The following is a 19,050-nucleotide window of genomic DNA, read 5'->3' on the forward strand; positions in this document are numbered from 1 at the left end:
TGTAGCCTGCAATTGCACTTGATAATATCACTGTCTGCCACGATAACACCATATCAAGTCCCGAGATATTGTGAAAACGTTTCCAGACATATTGTAGTTGAGACGGGATGCTGAAGGCGAAGTCACTATGATGTCCACAATAGTAGCAGCCCTACTCTTCGCCTTCATCGGCGGTGTTCTCGCACAGCGACCCAATATTGTATTCATCGTCGCGGATGATCTAGGTAAAGTCTATGAAAGATAAACCTTTTTCTAATGGGTTAGTTGTAATTGTATCTTCGACTATCTCGAAACACAAGCTGAACTACCAGGCAAACAAAGTATACATCCATCTTTGTTGGTGGCTAAAAATGAAGCAAATGTGGATGTATTTGATACTGGTATTTTGGAACCCTCACGTTTGAAGTATTTCGGCTACTGTTTTCAGCCTAAACGTTTGTTAATGTTTGGAATCTTTTGGTGATATCCAATGTTATACTTTAATTTGCACTACAGTGTATGTTGAGTTTTCAGACTGACGTAGTTCTACACGACGTAATAGCTAATAGATTTGGTTAGTTAACAGTCATTACGGCCGAACCAGTGGCTTGATTGGGGGAATTTGGTAAATGAGTTGTGATTTACACCGTTGTGGGCAGCATTTTAATTATTCGGAGCCCATTGCAGCCACGCAGGTGTGGCATGGCCGTATCCAGATCTTGGAGCAATTGTCAATACTACAGGATATATTGCCCTTCTGAAAAAAACCCAGACAGTAGTAACCTCGAAATGAGACTGATGCAGCGCTCGAAGTAAACAATGAGAAACACGGCTACAGTGTTTGTCGGACCATGAGGACAGAGGGCAGAGGTCGTGACGATTTAAAGTGCACCGGTTCAGTAACCTTCGCCAGTGTCCGATTGTTTAAGTACACTGTTGGTGATATCTCCTATTTCGTCACCCGTATAATCTGTTTGTGACGTCATGGTGCTATCTCCACCTGTAGGTCTTTAGAGGGCGAATGTCCTGGGAAACCATCCTGATTCACCTCATTGATGTTTGTTTCTTTGTTTATTTGTTCTTTAACGCCGCACTCACCAATATTCCAGCTATATGATGACGGTCTGTAAATTATCGAGTCTGGACCAGACAATCGAGCGATTGACATCATGAACATCGATCCACGCAATTGGGATACGATGACATGCATCAACCAAGTCAGCGAGCCTGACCACCCGATCCCGTTAGTCGCCTCTTACGCCAAGCATAGACGCCTTTGACGGCAAGCATGGTTTGCTGTAGACCTAATCTACTCCAGATCTCCACGGGTCCCTCATTGATGTAGGACCCAATGCTGTCATTGATTGTGGAATTCACTAAGGGGTCCAATATGTTTTCCTATTTATATTTTATACCCAGGACACCATGATAGGAGAAGATTATTTGTTAAACCTTAAGCCATCCTCGTATAACAGGAGTGAGTAAGGGAATTAACTCCGCTTTAGGCCGTATTACCTTTATATCAGCGTGTCAGCTTAATGTGGGAGGAAAGCACGAAGTGATGCATGTCTCAGGCGTTTACCACTTTGTTGAAACCCACGAGCATGGGTATGGTGCTGAAAAAACTAAAAAAATAATCGGGGCAAACAGGGATTCGAACCCACACTCAAAGGTATTTGGGGTGTCCAAGGGACTCTACAGTGAATTGCGGCGCCCAAGACGACTGGACCACCCTCGTCCCTCATATGACAGGATGACTCTTGTGCAGCTTCAAGCAAAAAAACCTTCTATTTTCTTCAGCCAGTGTTAGTGGCGGGTTCTGCCCGTCGAACAGGACATCCTTATCGCTTTGCGCGAATACCTAGTGTCATCAGAGACTTTCAGTGATCCATTCATATAATTTTCACTGCTATTGTGTCTTAAAGGCCCCGTGGAATCTGTTTCGGTAGACATATAATATGACAAAATATAATATGACAACTATCCAAGTCTCAATTTATTTCTTGTTGTTTTTACAAACCAGAGTAACTAACATAAAAGCAACTGTCGTTTTAACATACATATATAGCTATCAAACACAGAGGTTGGTTGTTGCAGGCTGGAACGATGTTGGCTTCCGGAACCGTGACATGCTGACCCCTAATATGGACAAAATGGCGCGAGATGGTGTGATACTGGACAGGAACTATGTACAGCCGCTGTGCAGTCCGTGAGTGTCATTCAACGTCTATTTCACAAGAATATTCAAACAGTTCATTCAATGTAACATGTTTAACTCCACATATACTGGCGGGCAAAAGTAAGTGGAATACTGTTGAATCGATGCTTTACAAACGCTGATGGTGAATTTCAAAGCCAAAACTCTTACTTCGATTCACAGCACACAGAAAACAGCCATTCATAACAAACTCACTGCACATGACGAGTGTCCGTATGTTTCAGCTCCCGAAGTGCATTTATGTCTGCGGTTTTCCCTTTCAAATCTGGTCTTCAGGTAAGTGAGTGAGTGAACGAGTGAGTGCATAGTTTCATGCCCCTTTTAGCAATATTCCAGAAATATCACGGCGGGGGACACCAGAAATGGGCTTCCCACATTGTACCCATGTCGGGAATCAAACCCGGGTCTTTGGCGTCACGAGCAAACGCTTTAACCACTAGGCTACCCGACCGTCCCCTGAAGTGATCACTTTGGTGATAACAATGGAGTGAGTGAATGAGTTATAAGCTAAGTTTCGTTGAACAGTATGTTTGTTATAACACGGCGCGCCAGCATAATATTGGAAGAAAGCTGAAAAGGATTTAAAATACTTACATCCTCCTTGGCATGTATGTGTAATTCGAACCACTGACTAGATGATCATGTCACAACTAAGGGAGGCAACTTGACCATCCGAGCCAGGATACAGTTGAAACTGACCTATTAGAGGGATCTTAACACTATTAAATGCAGGCACTTATAATTATCGTTAAATAGTTCTCTGTAGTATAAAGTTATACAATATTTTATTATGTATCAATAATATTATTTAAATATTATATACAAGCAGAAGAAAGAACCGTGCTTCATATGAAGTGCTGTAAATGTTATAAGAATTGATAATCCGTATGATAATATGCACGTGCAAAATGTGAATCACGACCATGGAGTCGAGATGATGTCTTCATGAATATGTGTTGAAAGTTAATTTAATTTCAGAATAAATTATTGAATTTTAAATGAAGCACAGTCACTGTTTTTTGTAAGTATATCATGAATGTAATCTTTTATAATATTTTTTTCTAGTTACATTTGTTATGCATTATAGGATAAAACAAGAATCGTTAGACTCCAGTAGCTATTATGAATAGATAAATATAGATATGAGCTTTACCAAAAAAACGGTATAAAACGTCACACACGAGACGTCATCTGACCTGGTCGACTGAGAGTTATCTCCCATTGCAGCACGAAGTGATAGGTCATAACCAGGCTGTGTGTTTCCCACTAAACTACACACTTCTACCCCAAGAGCTGAAGAAGTTAGGATACGCAACTCATATGGTGGGAAAGTAAGTTGTGGCAGACACCATGACCGTGTTGTCATGTGGTAGACCTACGAGACACAACCAAGGTTTGGGCTGGATTTAGCGCGAACGAAACTAGGATAGTTGACGTGATAGTTGACATGAGCCTCCTCACGTTAGTCCAGATCATATAACACGATACACATGGTGTCACACCCATCCCTGACTCTGCCCCTTCCAATCCTCATCCCTATCCCGACGAGACACACAACTAAGGTTTGGGCTAGATTTACTGTCACTGATGGCAAACGAACGAAACGGAAGAGAATGTACGGGACAGTTCACGCTATCCAATGGGCATATGGTAAGAGTAACCTCCCTTTCCAGTATCAAGTCATTGGAGCTAAACAATCAGTCTGCCTGCCCCTCAACTACACCATCCTCCCACAAGAGCTGAAGAAACTCGGCTACGCCACACACATGGTTGGCAAGTGAGTACACAATCTTAACATCTCCTCAACAATCACGTCAAACAAGTACGAATGACATTGGCTAAGATGACAAGGAATGCTAAACTTTTCCTGAATCTTATATTGAAGAAATGTATCCATATGTCTCCTTCTTTACTCATTAAGCAATGAGTGATAATTGGGGGTGGGGTGGGGGGGTGGGGGGGTGGGGGGGTGTTCTTTACCGTGCCAGGATCGTGGGCTCGAACCCAGTTTCACTCCGATTATAACCCTTGGTCTGTCAGTTACGAACAAGTGGTAAATGTCTTCCTCTAACAGGCTCTAATATTACTGTTTAAATTGGCTCTCACTCATAATGAATTCTGTTAATAAGGGACAAACCAAACTTAATATCTTGAACACAGCAATTGTTAACATAACACTGATTAATCGTATACTTTGAAACTGCTTCGTTTTCTTTAGTAAGAATACTCACAAGAATTTCCAACCACATCATTCAAAATACTTCGAAGATCCATCGAAATGTTAATACAGAGATGTTTGGAATAGGTTCCATGTAATATCCAACAGTCTGACAAGTGACACATTGTCCACTCCAGATGGCACCTGGGTTTCTGTGAGTGGGGATGCACACCAACATACCGGGGCTTCGATACTTTCTTCGGCTACTATAATGCAATGGAGGACTATTACTTGCATAATATTTGTAAGTACAACACTAAACGCATCCACAATGGGGATATGCGTTCTACCCATGTCAGGAAGTAAACCAAACCACATGACAGACTGACACAGGTCGACACATAATGTGTCTGAAAAGGGGGCGGGCCTTGTACCACCTGAACCCCACTTGATCCGGATACACATTTGACTTGTCTGTCCAATCATTGGTGTGGTCTTCTATTTCTTTCAGTATAGGTAGATATTGCACTTTAGACTTTTAGACGATCAAAAAAAATATCCAACCAACTGGTAAAACTAAAATAAACGTTTATTTCTATCCACTTAGCTCGAGAAACAAATGTACAAGTCAAAAGATTCACATGTTTACATATATCGTCACGTGTCATGTGTTTCAGCCGGGTTTTTAGACTTCAGGAACAATAAGGAAGCGGAATGGGATTACCAAGGGACATATTCAGCGGTAAGACTGGTTTACATATGTTGCATTAAGTTTACAAGTTAAATACAAGGATACCTAAACGTTATTCTGGGTGAAATCTATCTTTAGTCTAATGTTAGTCATGTGCTTTATCGGGTCTATCAACGTGGCGGGTCACATCGCGCTGGTTTTATTTGTTCTTTTGTGTGTTGTTTAACGCCGCACTCAGCAATATTCCAGCTATATAACGGCGGTCTGTAAATAATCGAGTCTGGACCAGACAATCCAGCGATTGAGATCATGAGCATCGATCCACGCAATTGGGATACGATGGTATGCATCAACCAAGTCAACGAGTCTGCCCACCCGATCCCGTTAGTCGCCTTTTACGACAAGCATCGTCGCTTTCTCTCTCGATCCAGTGGGTGTTCACAGAGAAGATCGTTGACGTCATCAACACCCATGACAAGAACCAACCACTGTTCCTGTATCTGCCCTTCCAGAACGTTCACTCCCCGACAGAGGTGAGTCATTGCCTGGTACAACATCAGTTGATGAGGAAACAGTTCAGGAACATCTTGTCACGTGACACTCCACCTGCCCAACTAACAGTCATCGCAAGATTCAAGTCGATTGATCACAATTTACTTGCTGTTAGCTCCGCTTTTGTGATGTAGTTCCATCTAGCAGTCGATATTTGATTATCCTATTACTAAGAGACAGAATAGTTACAACGTTTACCCAAACTGGAAATTCTCTGTCCTGTGGAACAAAGTATCCCGATAGTACCAACAACCAGCTTATACAGATCACGTTGCATATAGTAAATCGGGGGTATATAGCGTTCCGTCTGTCCCTCTTTCCTTCCTTCCGTCCGAGCTTTAAATTTGTACGGCCCATAACTTTTTAACCATGCACCCTAGCTTCACCAAACTTGCTACACACATTTACCACAATGAGTATTTTTGCTTTTTGCTATTTTGAAGATTCTGAATTTTTAAATTGTTTCCGTTTCCATGGAAACATGGTGAAAGATAGATTTTGGGTAGAATTTTTGTACGATCCATGTTTACAATATTATGTATCCTAGCTTCAGCAAACTTGCTACATTAACCACTATGATTGTTTTTATCTTTTATAAGATTCTGAAAGTTTTCTCTTTTGATCTTTTTCATTTAATGTATGATAAGTATGCGTCATGTTTTGTAGTTAATTTCCGGTGTCATAGGATTTAAAGAATGGATGTTGTGCTAAGCATTGATTATATCCCACACTAGATTAAAATTTATTTGCAAAAACATGTGTTCATTTCAAACATAATGCATCCTCATGGGGTTACAAAGGAAAGGGCAGTTCCTCTGACGTAAAGCAACAGGTTTATTTCATTAATTATCAAACTATTTACTATTTGTTGTTGACCAGCGGGGATAACGGGGGTATGTGAGCTTTGCTCACTTCTTTCTTTTTTTATATCTGGTGCCTATATAAACTACCGGCCAAAAGAAACTATAAAACAACCTGTTTGGTGGAAGCTACAAATATAACAAACACAAATGGTTATTCGGTGATGTCTTTGATACAGGTATTATAGTTGTGTTTCAACGAATGTTTTCAGCCTAATGTGGTTTTGATGACGTTTGTAATTATTTTGGCAGATCCAAATTTCAAGTGTATACTTTCCTTTGTTTAGATGTTTGTTCATAAACGTCTTTTATATTTGTACAAAATATGTTTCTTGGGGAATGTATATAAATAAGGATGTGTCATGTGATATTGATGTTCACATATTTTCTGATACTGGTGTTAATCAGCTGCTAAATGATAATATTCATTGGCATTTTCCAAATGCTATATGATACATATGTTATTCACCTCTTATAAGATATACGTACGTAGATGATATTCACAAGCTATATTATATAGATGTTATTCGCCTGTCATATTTTGTAGATGTAATTCACCTTTTATATGAATAGATGTTATCACCTGCATGCATAGTTTGTTTGTTCAGTATAATCTGAACGGCAATATATGTTACAGGTCCCCAAGATATATGAAGATAGGTTCCCACATGTTGTGAATAAGGGAAGGCGTGTGTTCAGTGGTGAGTATTAACCGTCGTTAAGAGATGTGACCAACCAATACATGATAACCTAGATATAAGCCTTCCGTGGTCGCCCTTTGAGATACAGCATCTCCCTGTGTACAGTTACGTCCCCTACACGTACCAGGATTCCCTGGTCATGGTTTAATTCCGATCTCAGATTCATAACGATTATGACCCTTGGTGACAGTATTATACCCGAGCTGATAGGTTTCACCAATCACGTTGACGCCGACTACCCGCGTGACCTTGAGCTTTCCTGCCGTTGATTGGCGCACTATGATATGAACAAAAAATAATGTTCAGGTGGCGTTTAAATCCAACACACTTTGAGTAGACATACTGATATGATAGTACGCAATTAGTTTAACTGATTCGAGATGACGACCAGGATAACGAGGCATGCATTACATACAGTAGAACAGACAGGATAGGAAGTCTTGAACCAATCAGGTGTAATGACTTGCATATACCTACTCATGAACTAATCAGATGGGATGACTTGCATATACCTACTCATGATCCAATCAGATGTAATGACTTGCACATACCTACTCATGGACCAATCAGATTGGATGACTTGCTCATGAACCAATCAGATGTTGATTTGCATATACCTACTCATTTAACATGACCGTGTATCATGGACGTTCAGATTTCATATTAGTTCAAACCGTGTGCAGTGATTCAGGTTGATACGACAAATGCCATTGTACATGTATAGTGTTAGCGTTCGTCATCTTTATGGGGATATTTACAACATTGCAGGGATGGTGAATGCCCTTGATGAAGCTATAGGGAACGTGACTGACGCCTTGAAGGAGAGAGGGCTGTATGACAACACACTGTTCCTGCTCACAGCTGATGTACGTGACTCCCTTTGTTTGTTGTTCAACACCGAACCCTGAATATCCAGCTATATGATGGCGGCCTGTGCATTATCATAGATCAGAAAAAAACAGTGGTTGATATCATGAGCAACGTCCCACAACCTCATGTACGATGACATGACAACGTCACCGAGCTTGACCCGTCGATCCATTTAGTAGATCCTTTACGACCAACATAGATTGTTGTTTAACGCCTCACTGAGCAGTATTTATGACGACAGTTTGTAAATAATCGAGCCTGGACCAGACACTCCAGTGATATTGACATCATGAAAATCGATCTACGCAATTGGGATACGATACCAAGTCAACGACCCCGAGCCCTTTATACCCCATATTCCAGAGTAGAGTATATATATGATATTATTTGCAGTTGGTATATTGTAAAAACTGTATGACATATTGTACCTTGTGTTTTAAGTTGTAAGTGTTGACATGTACCTTGGATGTGTGTTGTTGCAGAACGGAGGGGAGATATTCAGTCACGGCAACAACTGGCCCCTGAGAGGAGGCAAGCACTCTCTGTGGGAGGGGGGTACGAGGGTGACGGCGTTCATGTCGGGGGCGGGACTCCAGAAGACGGGCTACACGTATGATGGGTAAGATAACCTCTCACGAATACTATTGCATAGCTTGAATTGTGAAAACAGCCTGTTAGTTACTGCATTCGCTCGTCACGCCAAAGACCCTGGTTAGAATCTTAATTACATTAGTACAATGCTTGAAGACAGTCTCTGGTGTTGCCCATGCATGTTGCTGGTTGATATGTCATGCATGTTGCTGGTTGGTGTCGTGTGTGTTGCTGGTTGATGTCATGTATGTTGCTCGTTGATGTCATGCATGTTGCTGGTTGATGTCATGTATGTTGCTGGTTGATGTCATGTATTTTGCTGGTTGATGTCATGTGTGTTGCTTGTTGATGTCATGTATGTTGCTGGTTGATTTCATGCATGTTGCTGGTTGCCGTCATGTGTGTTGCTGGTTGATGTCATGTATGTTGCTGGTTGATGTCATGTATGTTGATGGTTGACGTCATGTATGTTGCTGGTTGATGTCATGCATGTTGCTGGTTGATGTCATGCATGTTGCTGGTTGATGTCATGCATGTTGCTGGTTGATGTCATGCATGTTGCTGGTTGATGTCATGTATGTTGCTGGTTGACGTCATGTATGTTTCTGGTTGATGTCATGTATGTTGCTGGTTGATGTCATGCATGTTGCTGGTTGATGTCATGTATGTTGCTGGTTGATGTCATGCATGTTGCTGGTTGATGTCATGTATGTTGCTGTTTGGCGTCATGTATGTTGCTGTTCGGTGTGAGTGTTGTACAATGGTCTATGCCATATTGAGATGTGTAATGGCGTCCATTTAAAGCAACAGAGAGTCAAATAGTTATATAAATACGCATTTACTTTAATACGTTACATGATTCTGAAGTCATGCTTTAAACGAGAATGTAGTGTGACTTTCCCTCGCGCCTCTTTTTAAATAATCAGCGTTACTTTCTGTTTAGAATGATCCACGCTGTAGACTGGCTACCGACTTTGGTTTCCGCCGCCGGAGGAACGCCGGGTAATTGTGATAACATACTGTGTAAAATGTATGTGTATACTTAATGAAACAAAATAGTCTTGCCAGTAAGTATTCAAGTTCTGAACAGGGCTTACAGGTTGGTTTGTGCAGTGTCTGTTTTAACATGATGTCCTGCCATGAATCTCGCGTCAGTTCACCTGTCTATATGTTACTTCCCTAGATCCAGACGGAACGGTCCCAATCCAATTGTCCATATTAAATTGACCACCAATGATGAGTATTGCCCCTTGTTTAGTTCCCAGCCACTGAAACATCCACCCATGTTCCCACGATGATCCGTCTAGTCACAGTAAAGGTATTGTGTGTTTATATGCTGCAGTGACCGACAGAGACGGGATAGATCAGTGGGACTCTATCCGGAATGGCCTCCCGTCCAAGAGAACCGAGTTCATCTACAATCTGGACTACCTTGTCATACCGAAAGAAGGCCAGGCTGGCATCAGGTAAGATACTGAAATATATCACAGGAAGTAAGTAGATCAGGGCAAAAGTAAGTATACCGAGTTTGTGTTTTCTGTAATTGAAAATTGAAAGAACTATATTCGGTTATGTCTATTTAACCAGCACTAATTCCTGTAGCAGTTTGTAAAAAAAATATATGGCAGGGTAGTTTTGTGTAAATATAAATTGGTACAAAGCTAGGGTAAAAAAATGAATTTGCAAGCAAATGATCCCTACCATGTTTGAAATGAAAATTTGCGCCGAAAAGATAAGATAAGATGTCTGACATAGCCATGAACAGTTGTTTGTTATGCGAAAACATTTTTTTCATTTGACAAAGTTAGAACTCGAATTATTTTTTAGAAATATAGAAGTATTCTAGTGCTAACTAAGCTCCGGTACAATTCATTGTTTTATATAAGTATGATATATTAAGATAACTTAAGATGCTTTCAATTGAAAATTAAGCATATGATAAAGTAAACTGCTCCTCAATTTTTTAAACCTGTCGTCCGCAATCAGGATACTACCTTCGTCAAGTCAGTTGACCCCACAATAGACGTAAGGCATGCGCCTTTTCAATTAATTAAGCTCCCAACTCTGCAACTTTGCGAAATATCTTGCAGTATGTTTGTATGTTTTGTGTTGGCTTTTTTAAGGATGGGCAATTACAAACTGCTGCTTGGTTACCCTGGACAACAAGATGGCTGGCACCGTCCCATGAACAACACTGAAGATGATATATACGAAGAAATAATATATGACCTTGACCCTGATAAAGAACAGTTATTTGATGTAATAGGTGCGTGTTTAATTATCACATCATCACCCAAATGAATATATTTCATACAGATCTATATATAAAGAATGTTACCTTCATTTAGTAGAGGATGAATGCCATGTCATATTGTATGTAAGAAATATATTCACTTGAGAAATACTTTTTTTTACCTCATTACAGAAATAGTATAAAGGTAATACTACGTTTGCACATTTATTTAATTCCTGTGATATTAATGTACTACGGTGGATAGCTTTATATATATATGTAAATTATTTAAAATGAAAATGATATCGACAGAGATGTAATACTCTGGACACGTGACCTAATGTACTATGTACTATGTGGCCTGAATTACGAAGCCAACAAACAAACAACAAGTGATATACAAATCAACAAATGTGTTACAAAATTAACTAGGTTTACAAATCAATACAAATTACTGCACAGCAATTACAATGACACAATAGAGTGGTAGTACAATATTCAGTGGCAGTGTATAATATGATGGCAGTGGTCAGTATCAAATACGAAAATACAGTGGTGATAGCAAAAATCGGTGATAATATTCGCCCAGCGGCGACAGCCGTCAAGCTTCCGAGACGGGCCCAGGCGGGGAATCAGGTGTGATGAGCGATCCTCACACTATAACCGGCCTTGATGTGATGATATGTGTGAGAGATGCGAGAGGCATGCCCTTGTCCCCTTATATACAGTCTAACTAACTAATGGAATTTTCTACACATTGCCATCATCAGTCTAGCGGCATTAGAACATTACAAAATATTCCATACAAGTCCACGGTATTCCAGTAGTTTACATATGTCACAAGCATATAAATATAGAACTTCCTGGAGAATAATCATTGTCCAAATACAATGCAAGGAACGTCTACCGAATCTTAACAGAAACAATGTAACACATTTACATTCATTGTTGAACAATAACATACACTTAACGATGTCATCCTACTTCGCGTAGCTAGATGTTCACGATGTCGATCACTTGACCCAGTCAAGCTCTCACCAATGATTGTATCCGTTTCAGCGGACCCCACAGAGAAACATGACCTGTCCTCCCAACTACCAGACGTTGTTGCAAAGCTGAAGTCTCGCCTCCTGGAGTACCGAAAGCAGATGGTACCTCCCAACTTCCCCGACTCCGACCCACAGTCCAACCCCAGGAAGTATGGCAACGCTTGGACGCCTGGCTGGTGCAAACTCTAAGAATGTGTCTCTTCATAATTCTTCATGTCGCGTTACGAGCTTGAACAAGACGTACAAGCCTTCATCATCAAAACATGTTTGCAGTCTGAATATACATACAGTAAACTACGGTTATAAGGAACTCACAGGGACCACTAATTTTAGTTCGTTATAACCGTAGTTCGTTATAAGCATATACAGAATATGTACAGCAAATGGTCAGGACAAACAAATAAGTTCGTCATATCCGTCAGTTCGTTATCAGCATGTTCGTTATAAACGCAGTTTAATGTACAAGCATGTTTGCTTGGTCATAAATCAGTGTGGGTTGCTTTAAATGTTCAATGTACTAACGGAGTGCCGTTATATGCGACTGTAGCAATACATAACAGCAGTGATTTCAGTAATCGTCTGTGCATCTATAATTTAGTTACTGGCTAAAATTGAGTGTAAAATAAACGAACTGAATAGAATTGTAAAAGCGGTAGTCTTTTCATTATTCTCTGGCGTCTCACACACACACAGACACAGACAAACAGACACACACACACACACAGAGACACACACACACAGACAGACACATACAGTGTTGTAAAACAAAAATATTTCTTATGCGTTTCTCTGCACTTATACACAGCAGACGAAGAAATGTAATTCAAAATTAACATATTGGTTTTTGAATCAACAAATTCAGTAAAAGCTCTGTCGCGTCACTGGTCACTGGTCACTGGTAACGACTCCATTGTCTACAGGCTGCCGTCGTACTGCAGGAGTAACGTTGAGCAACAAACTAATTAATACTAATTAATACTAACTGTGCGAGTGGTGGGTGACACCGGAAGGGCAGCACGTGCTAACACTTTTAGCGAACACCCGGTGTCATCCTTCATGTTCGGTGAACCATGTCACATTCACCTTTCACCACTATTTTGTCTTTTACTCCCAATGGAATCTGTGTCGGTGGACAATTACGGAAATATTGACAATTTATTCTCTGGTTTGACCAGAAATTATTGAGAATTGTTCATAACACTCAGGGTCTCACTATTTACTTCAAGGGAGACAACTCCGCCTGTCATATTTGTAAAATACAACCAGAGTTGTCTCCCCCCTAAACAAGCCAGTGCAACGAACACTGATATTCTAAAGGACATCTCCTTCCAATAGCAATGCGAAGGGTGGGTATTCCAGAAAACCAATGATCCCAAACAAAACAGAGCGAAGCATTCTCGGGAATGGTATAACGAGCTGGATGTAACACTCCTGGAATGGCTCAGCTAAGGTCCGGGCCTGAACCCGACTGAAAATATTTGGGGAAACATGAAGGACAATGTCAGTCAAAACAAGGCAAAAGGTGAACAGGGCTCATTAACACCTATTCAAAACGTGAAGAAAGCAATATTTTCTATGGAAATCTACTTATCAAAGTGAAACTATGCACTGTATCTCTCCTTTGAAAAAGAGTCCATTAAGTAGTTTTCAAGTAATAGGTCGTAACGAATGTTGAAGTAAAAAGATTCTATGTCCAAAACACAAAGAAATTATAGTTTTCAGAAAATAGACTTATCATATTTGCACTGCACCTCTCCTAATAGTATAGAAATAGTTCCTGTAATCTGAAAAGATCAATGAAATAGTTTTCAAGTTATAGGTCGCACAAATAGTTAAGTAAAAACATTCTTACTCAAAAACTGAAAAGTATAGATGTAGTTTTTTCTGAGAGTCCAAATATACACATGCACAAAAGTTAAGCGCCATCATTTTCATAGTCTATTGATTTGACGTGTGGGAATCAGAAATACGAAATATGATGATGTATGACTGAATTAGGCTTCCAAAGTTTCATGAACCCAAATCTGTCCAGATACCACAAGGAAAGCGTGCTTTACGTGTTGCTGCTGTTCCCCTACTCCATAAATAGTGAAATTCAAGTTTCAGACACGTGGTTGCATTTTGCTCCTGTGTGAGATTCCCCTTCCAATAGAGGTAGAAATTCAGCCATGGTGAGGAGAAAGTTAACGAACGCTGAAAGATGGCAAGTGATAGGCATGAAAAATGCTGGCATGTCGTGCAGGGCCATTGCAAGACAAATATGTCACCATCACAGTGTTTTCACTCGTTTGATTGTCAACATAGTCAAGCCAATGATGTCAATGACAGGCATAGGTCTGGTAGGCCAAGAAAGACCTCCAACAGAGAGGATAGACGTCTTTTCAGGATAGTCAGACTAAATCCATTTGCCACTTCAACAGATTTAAGACTGCAGTGGATTACCCATCGGAGACTCTCGACGATGACCGTAAGGCGTCGCCTCAGAGCGACTGGTTATAACGACCAGTAAAACGTCCTCAACTGACTGAGAGGCACATGCGGAATCGTCTGATATGATGTCGTGCCCGTAGTCGATGGAACTTGGCCAACTGGAGAAGGATCCATTGGTCTGACGAGTGTGGAATGCTGCTACGAATTATTCATGGTCGAATACGTGTTTGGAGGAAACGTGACACTCGTTTTGCACCAAGGAACATCCAGAAGACCTTGGCATGTGACGGGGGTCTGTCATGATATGGGGTTGTGTTTCCTTCGGCTGCAAAATTCCGCTGGTGACAATTCGTGGAAACATGACTGGCCAACAATATCAAGATGCCATTCTTCGTCCAGTGGTTGTCTCTCATTTTGACAACCATCCTCTTCAGACAAGACCTGTTTACATGGACGACATTGCTAGACCACACAGATCTCGGCAGTTTTGACTTATTTGCGTCAAGAAGCTATTGCCACTCTTCCTTGGTCGGCCTGTAGTCCGGATCTTAATCCGATTGAGCATCTCTGTGACATTCTTGGCCGGAAAATCAGACATCGTGATGCCCAAGTTCAAAATCTCGCTGGACTTGAAGCCGCACTTCATGAAGAATAGATCCGTTTGCCTCAGAGAAGCATTCAACAACTTGTAATGAGTATGTGGCGTAGGGTTGAAGCTGTGGTCAATGTCCGTGGATCATACACACGTTACTGACGTTTCTGTCTTGCAATAGACTCTGCACTCCCTAGGGTGTCTATGTGACACCTGATATGGGCTGCTAATATCATGACAGTTACATGACAAAAAAAGTTTTTCAATGTTTTCTAATCCTTCAATTTCTGGTCGTCTTCGGTAAAATTCCATTCTGCCCATATTCTTTTGGAACACAAGATAAACATGTTTTGGGACAACTTTTGCATCACCTGAAGTTTACATATACGGTTTAAAACAATCGTGCATCTCGTTATAATAGTCATCATTAAGTGCCAAAAGTAACAGCTCACAAATATGGTGGGTGGCGCTTATATAACTTTTGTGCATGTGTATATTTAAAATCAAACTTTGCACTGCACCACTCCTATTGGTATAGAAAGTGATTACCACGTTTGAAAAGAATCTTTGCACTAGTTTTCAAGTTATTGATCGCACAAAAAATGTCCTCTGAAGGTCTAGCGCACGGAATTCCTTGGTATAATTATATACTCGCGCTTCCTTGGTATCATTATATACTACACGCGAGGTTCGAGGTATAACAATCGAATGGTATGGGGTGGGATTACAGCAAAACAGAGGACCCGTTTCATAGTGGTAGAGGGAAATCTCAATGGACAGCGCTACCGCGACGAGATCATCGGCCCTGTTGTTATACCGTTTTTGCGTCGTCATGGCCCAGGCATTACCTTTCAACATGACAACGCCCGGCCTCATATTGCTCTCTTCAACAAAACAACGTGAATGTCATCCCCTGGCCGGCTCGCTCCCCTGATCTCTCACCAATCGAACACATGTGGGATGAGATGGATCGGCGCCTTCGACGTCAACCACGTGTTCCACAGACACTCCAGGAACTTCGAAACATGCTCCAGCAGGACTCTTTTCGACGCCTGGTCCATTACATGAGATGAAGATGTGTTGCTTGCATCGAAACCAGAGGTGGACACACAGGCTATTGATTTGTAAATTGACATTTTGGCATGTTCATGTTTTTTTTATGAAATCGCGCATTTTCTGAAGTCAGTATGGCAAATTAAACCATTTGAACACTTACAGGAGTCTTTTAACTGTTGCAAACCGAAATTGTTTCAGAATTGGTAAAAAACATAACTTTGCATTAAATCTTATTCAATGTCACAGGAACTTTTGTTGTTCAGTATATTTACAAAATGTCCAGGGCAATATAGTTCAGATATCAGAGATCTTACTTGGTTTTCGGTGAATGCCTTTACATCATGATCATGTGTCGCAAAGCGCTTTCGCGAATAAAAGTGATAATTGTAAAATGATTTTTTTCTGTGATCTTTTGGGGAAATTGTAAACGTTGAAAAAATATCGGCGGTCTGCAGTAGGAAACGGAACCGGAATTGTTTGTGTCACGTGTACTGTGATCGCGACCATGAAGGGCGAGATGAACAAGGGGTAGGTCTTTAGCCAAATATCAGGCTAACATTGGTACATTTAGTCCAGTGGCCTTAAAACCTGTAGTTATTATGTGAAAATGTTCTTGGTAGTGTCAAAGAAAAGCACGGAGCCGTTTCGGAAGCATGGACTACAGACAACAAACTCTCAGTTGACGAGGAAGGTTCTCTACAAGGTTACTTTAACACTTTGACAAAAACATAAAATCGATATACAAACATGAACAACAATACATCCGATGTTTAGTCATAGATTGTAGTAATATGATCAGAAACGATAAACTCAAACTCAGACGATAAGTTGGATAATCCTGACACTAGAAGTCACAGAATTAATTATCTCTTTTGGGGATTCTGCTGCCAAACCATCTCCTCTGAAGTACTCAAAATAACCGTCTTCAAATTTCGCGCTAATTTGTTTAATTGGAGCACTTCTTATTTTCAGCCAATCAGAGGACTCGTTCGATTCTGACCGCGGCTGAACATCTAGTTCCGCTCGCCTTTCGTGACAATTATCCAAGCTCGCTGCATACACTATCGATATTTCCATATGTGAGTGGCTTAAATCGAGTGTACATGACTTGTACAGGTAGAGGAAGTAGTTATCTATCGATTTACGGCTAGTGTGTTTGTCAATAAGCGAATGAGGTGCCTTTCAATACTTATATATGTTGGGGGATATGTATTCATATTTACTGACCAGTAACGAGTTCCTGTGGCGTCGAACTGTTAACTGCGTGATACAATCCAGGCCACGTATAAGTCAGTAAGTATGAGAACATAGGCATGTCTCTCATAACGCAAAGTGATACAGGTTAAAGGATCATGCATTGTGTGGAAGAAAGTCCATCTGTTTAGCGGCTACAGTGTTGTGATAGCTGTATTTTTTAAAAAAAGAATATCAAAGGGCACTAAACCCATGTCACTCCCTCACTATATAAATCAACAATAGAGGTAATATTTTCCACTCTGAGAACTGTAATTCTGCGTTTCCGCACGTCCTGCCCTGTTCGGGCTGTTGTCAGTATTCTCATATGTCCATATAATCATCACCAGAGATGTCTGCTATTGATACAGATGCTGATGTTGACGGCACATCAGCACTTGAAGAATATTTATGTATTCCTTTAGAGTGATCATGACAATGCCAAGATGAAATATTCTCGGGTTATATCACTAATCATGATGCGCTGAAAGTATTTTGATCCGGATTCCTTGTTTGTTGTTTAACGCCGCACTCAGCAATATTCCAGCTATATGACGGGGTCTGAATAATCCAGTCTGGACCAGTCATATCCAGTGATTGACATCATGAGCATCGATTCACGCAATTGGGACACGATGACATGTACCAACCAAGTCAACGAGCCTGATCATTTGCTGAAGACCTATTCTTGTGTCTCTGGAATGTCTGTACATTTCAGATCCCGAAGTACATGCATGTCTGGTGTGCGTCCCTTTAAATCTGGCCTTCATGCAAGCACTCTAATCTGAGTTTGTATGGAAAATAACGATACATCATATACCCTCAAACCTCGTCATGTCGAGGTAAATATCACAGTGGGTACTGTCCAGCGAGAAAAGGGTAGTCGCTACCAGTCCTACCAACTTCCGGTTTGGCATGGATACACTCTGTTGGTTATATGCCGGCGGTAGGTAATCGAGACTATCCCGGGATAGACGGCCGTCATATAGCTGGAATATTGCTGAGTGCGGTGTTAAACAACAAACAAACAAACAAACAAACAAACTGTAAATCATGTCTGGCCAGACAACCCAGTGGTTTATAGCATAAGCAACGTGCCACAATAGGACGGTCTCATTCTCTGAGAAGCACTCATAGCTGGGGAATCCCCCACAGTTCGCATGGGGTTAGCAGAAACAAGGATTCGATAAGCGTACATCAACAGGTTGCATCCTTACTCAAACAGCGACATGATAACCGCAGCAGAATCTGTGGAGGCTTGCAAGACAGCGTGCAGTTCCCTGCCAACAGAATACAGCATTAAACGTGGGATCGAAGTGGGTGAGTGAGTGAGTTGGGTTTAACGCCGTGTTGGACAGTAATCTTGTTATGTCACGGCGTGTCAGTTTAATCTGGGAGGTCTTAGACGTTTACCACTTTGGTGAAAATGACGAGCACGAGTATGGTGTTGACAAACCTGGGGACATAATCGAGGCGAACCAGGGTTCGATCATAGGTTTCTGGCGTCCCAAGGAACTATAGCGTATATATGAACCAACCCAATATACCTTATATATCTGCATATATATAACTAGATGTCAATGTGAATTTGCGTCAGTCATGTCAGTTACCAAGTAAATCTCTCAGAGAAATGACCCATCTGAGATCCGCTCGCCTTCATTTTGACTGGGGGGATGGGCACGAATGGCCCAGTCATCTTAGGTGACGCGATTCGCTGTGCAGAGTTGCGTCCCTTGGGCACACCATAAATCTATGAGTGTGGGTTCGAATCCCGGTTCGCCCCGATTATGTTTCTAGGTTTGTCAGCACCATATCCTGGCTCGTGGGCTTCCACGAA

The 19,050-nt window shown here is 41.1% G+C and overlaps 1 protein-coding gene across 1 annotated transcript; it reads left to right on the plus strand.

The window, feature by feature from the left end:
• Positions 1–109: 109 nt before the first annotated feature.
• Positions 110–12,091, plus strand: LOC139473212 (arylsulfatase B-like). The gene is made up of 14 exons (XM_071255734.1): positions 110–224; positions 2,077–2,188; positions 2,422–2,473; positions 3,871–3,974; positions 4,553–4,659; positions 5,033–5,097; positions 5,478–5,579; positions 7,096–7,159; positions 7,928–8,025; positions 8,512–8,648; positions 9,564–9,622; positions 9,963–10,086; positions 10,744–10,886; positions 11,913–12,091. Exons 1-14 carry the CDS (start codon positions 128–130, stop codon positions 12,089–12,091), a joined length of 1,443 nt encoding a protein of 480 aa, XP_071111835.1. The 5' UTR covers positions 110–127.
• Positions 12,092–19,050: the final 6,959 nt, after the last annotated feature.

The sequence above is a fragment of the Haliotis cracherodii genome, unplaced genomic scaffold (genome assembly GCF_022045235.1).
Source record: "Haliotis cracherodii isolate W230 unplaced genomic scaffold, xgHalCrac1.p SCAF_27, whole genome shotgun sequence".
Classification (NCBI taxonomy): domain Eukaryota; kingdom Metazoa; phylum Mollusca; class Gastropoda; order Lepetellida; family Haliotidae; genus Haliotis; species Haliotis cracherodii.

What these genes read in the sequence shown, in the direction of transcription:
- LOC139473212 (XM_071255734.1), top strand. Translation starts at nt 128, where the DNA reads ATGATGTCCACAATAGTAGCAGCCCTACTCTTCGCCTTCATCGGCGGT. An exon ending in CATCGTCGCGGATGATCTAG is followed by an intron (nt 225 to 2,076) that starts GTAAAGTCTATG and finishes TGGTTGTTGCAG; the next exon opens with GCTGGAACGATGTTGGCTTC. An exon ending in TGTTCCTGCTCACAGCTGAT is followed by an intron (nt 8,026 to 8,511) that starts GTACGTGACTCC and finishes GTGTTGTTGCAG; the next exon opens with AACGGAGGGGAGATATTCAG.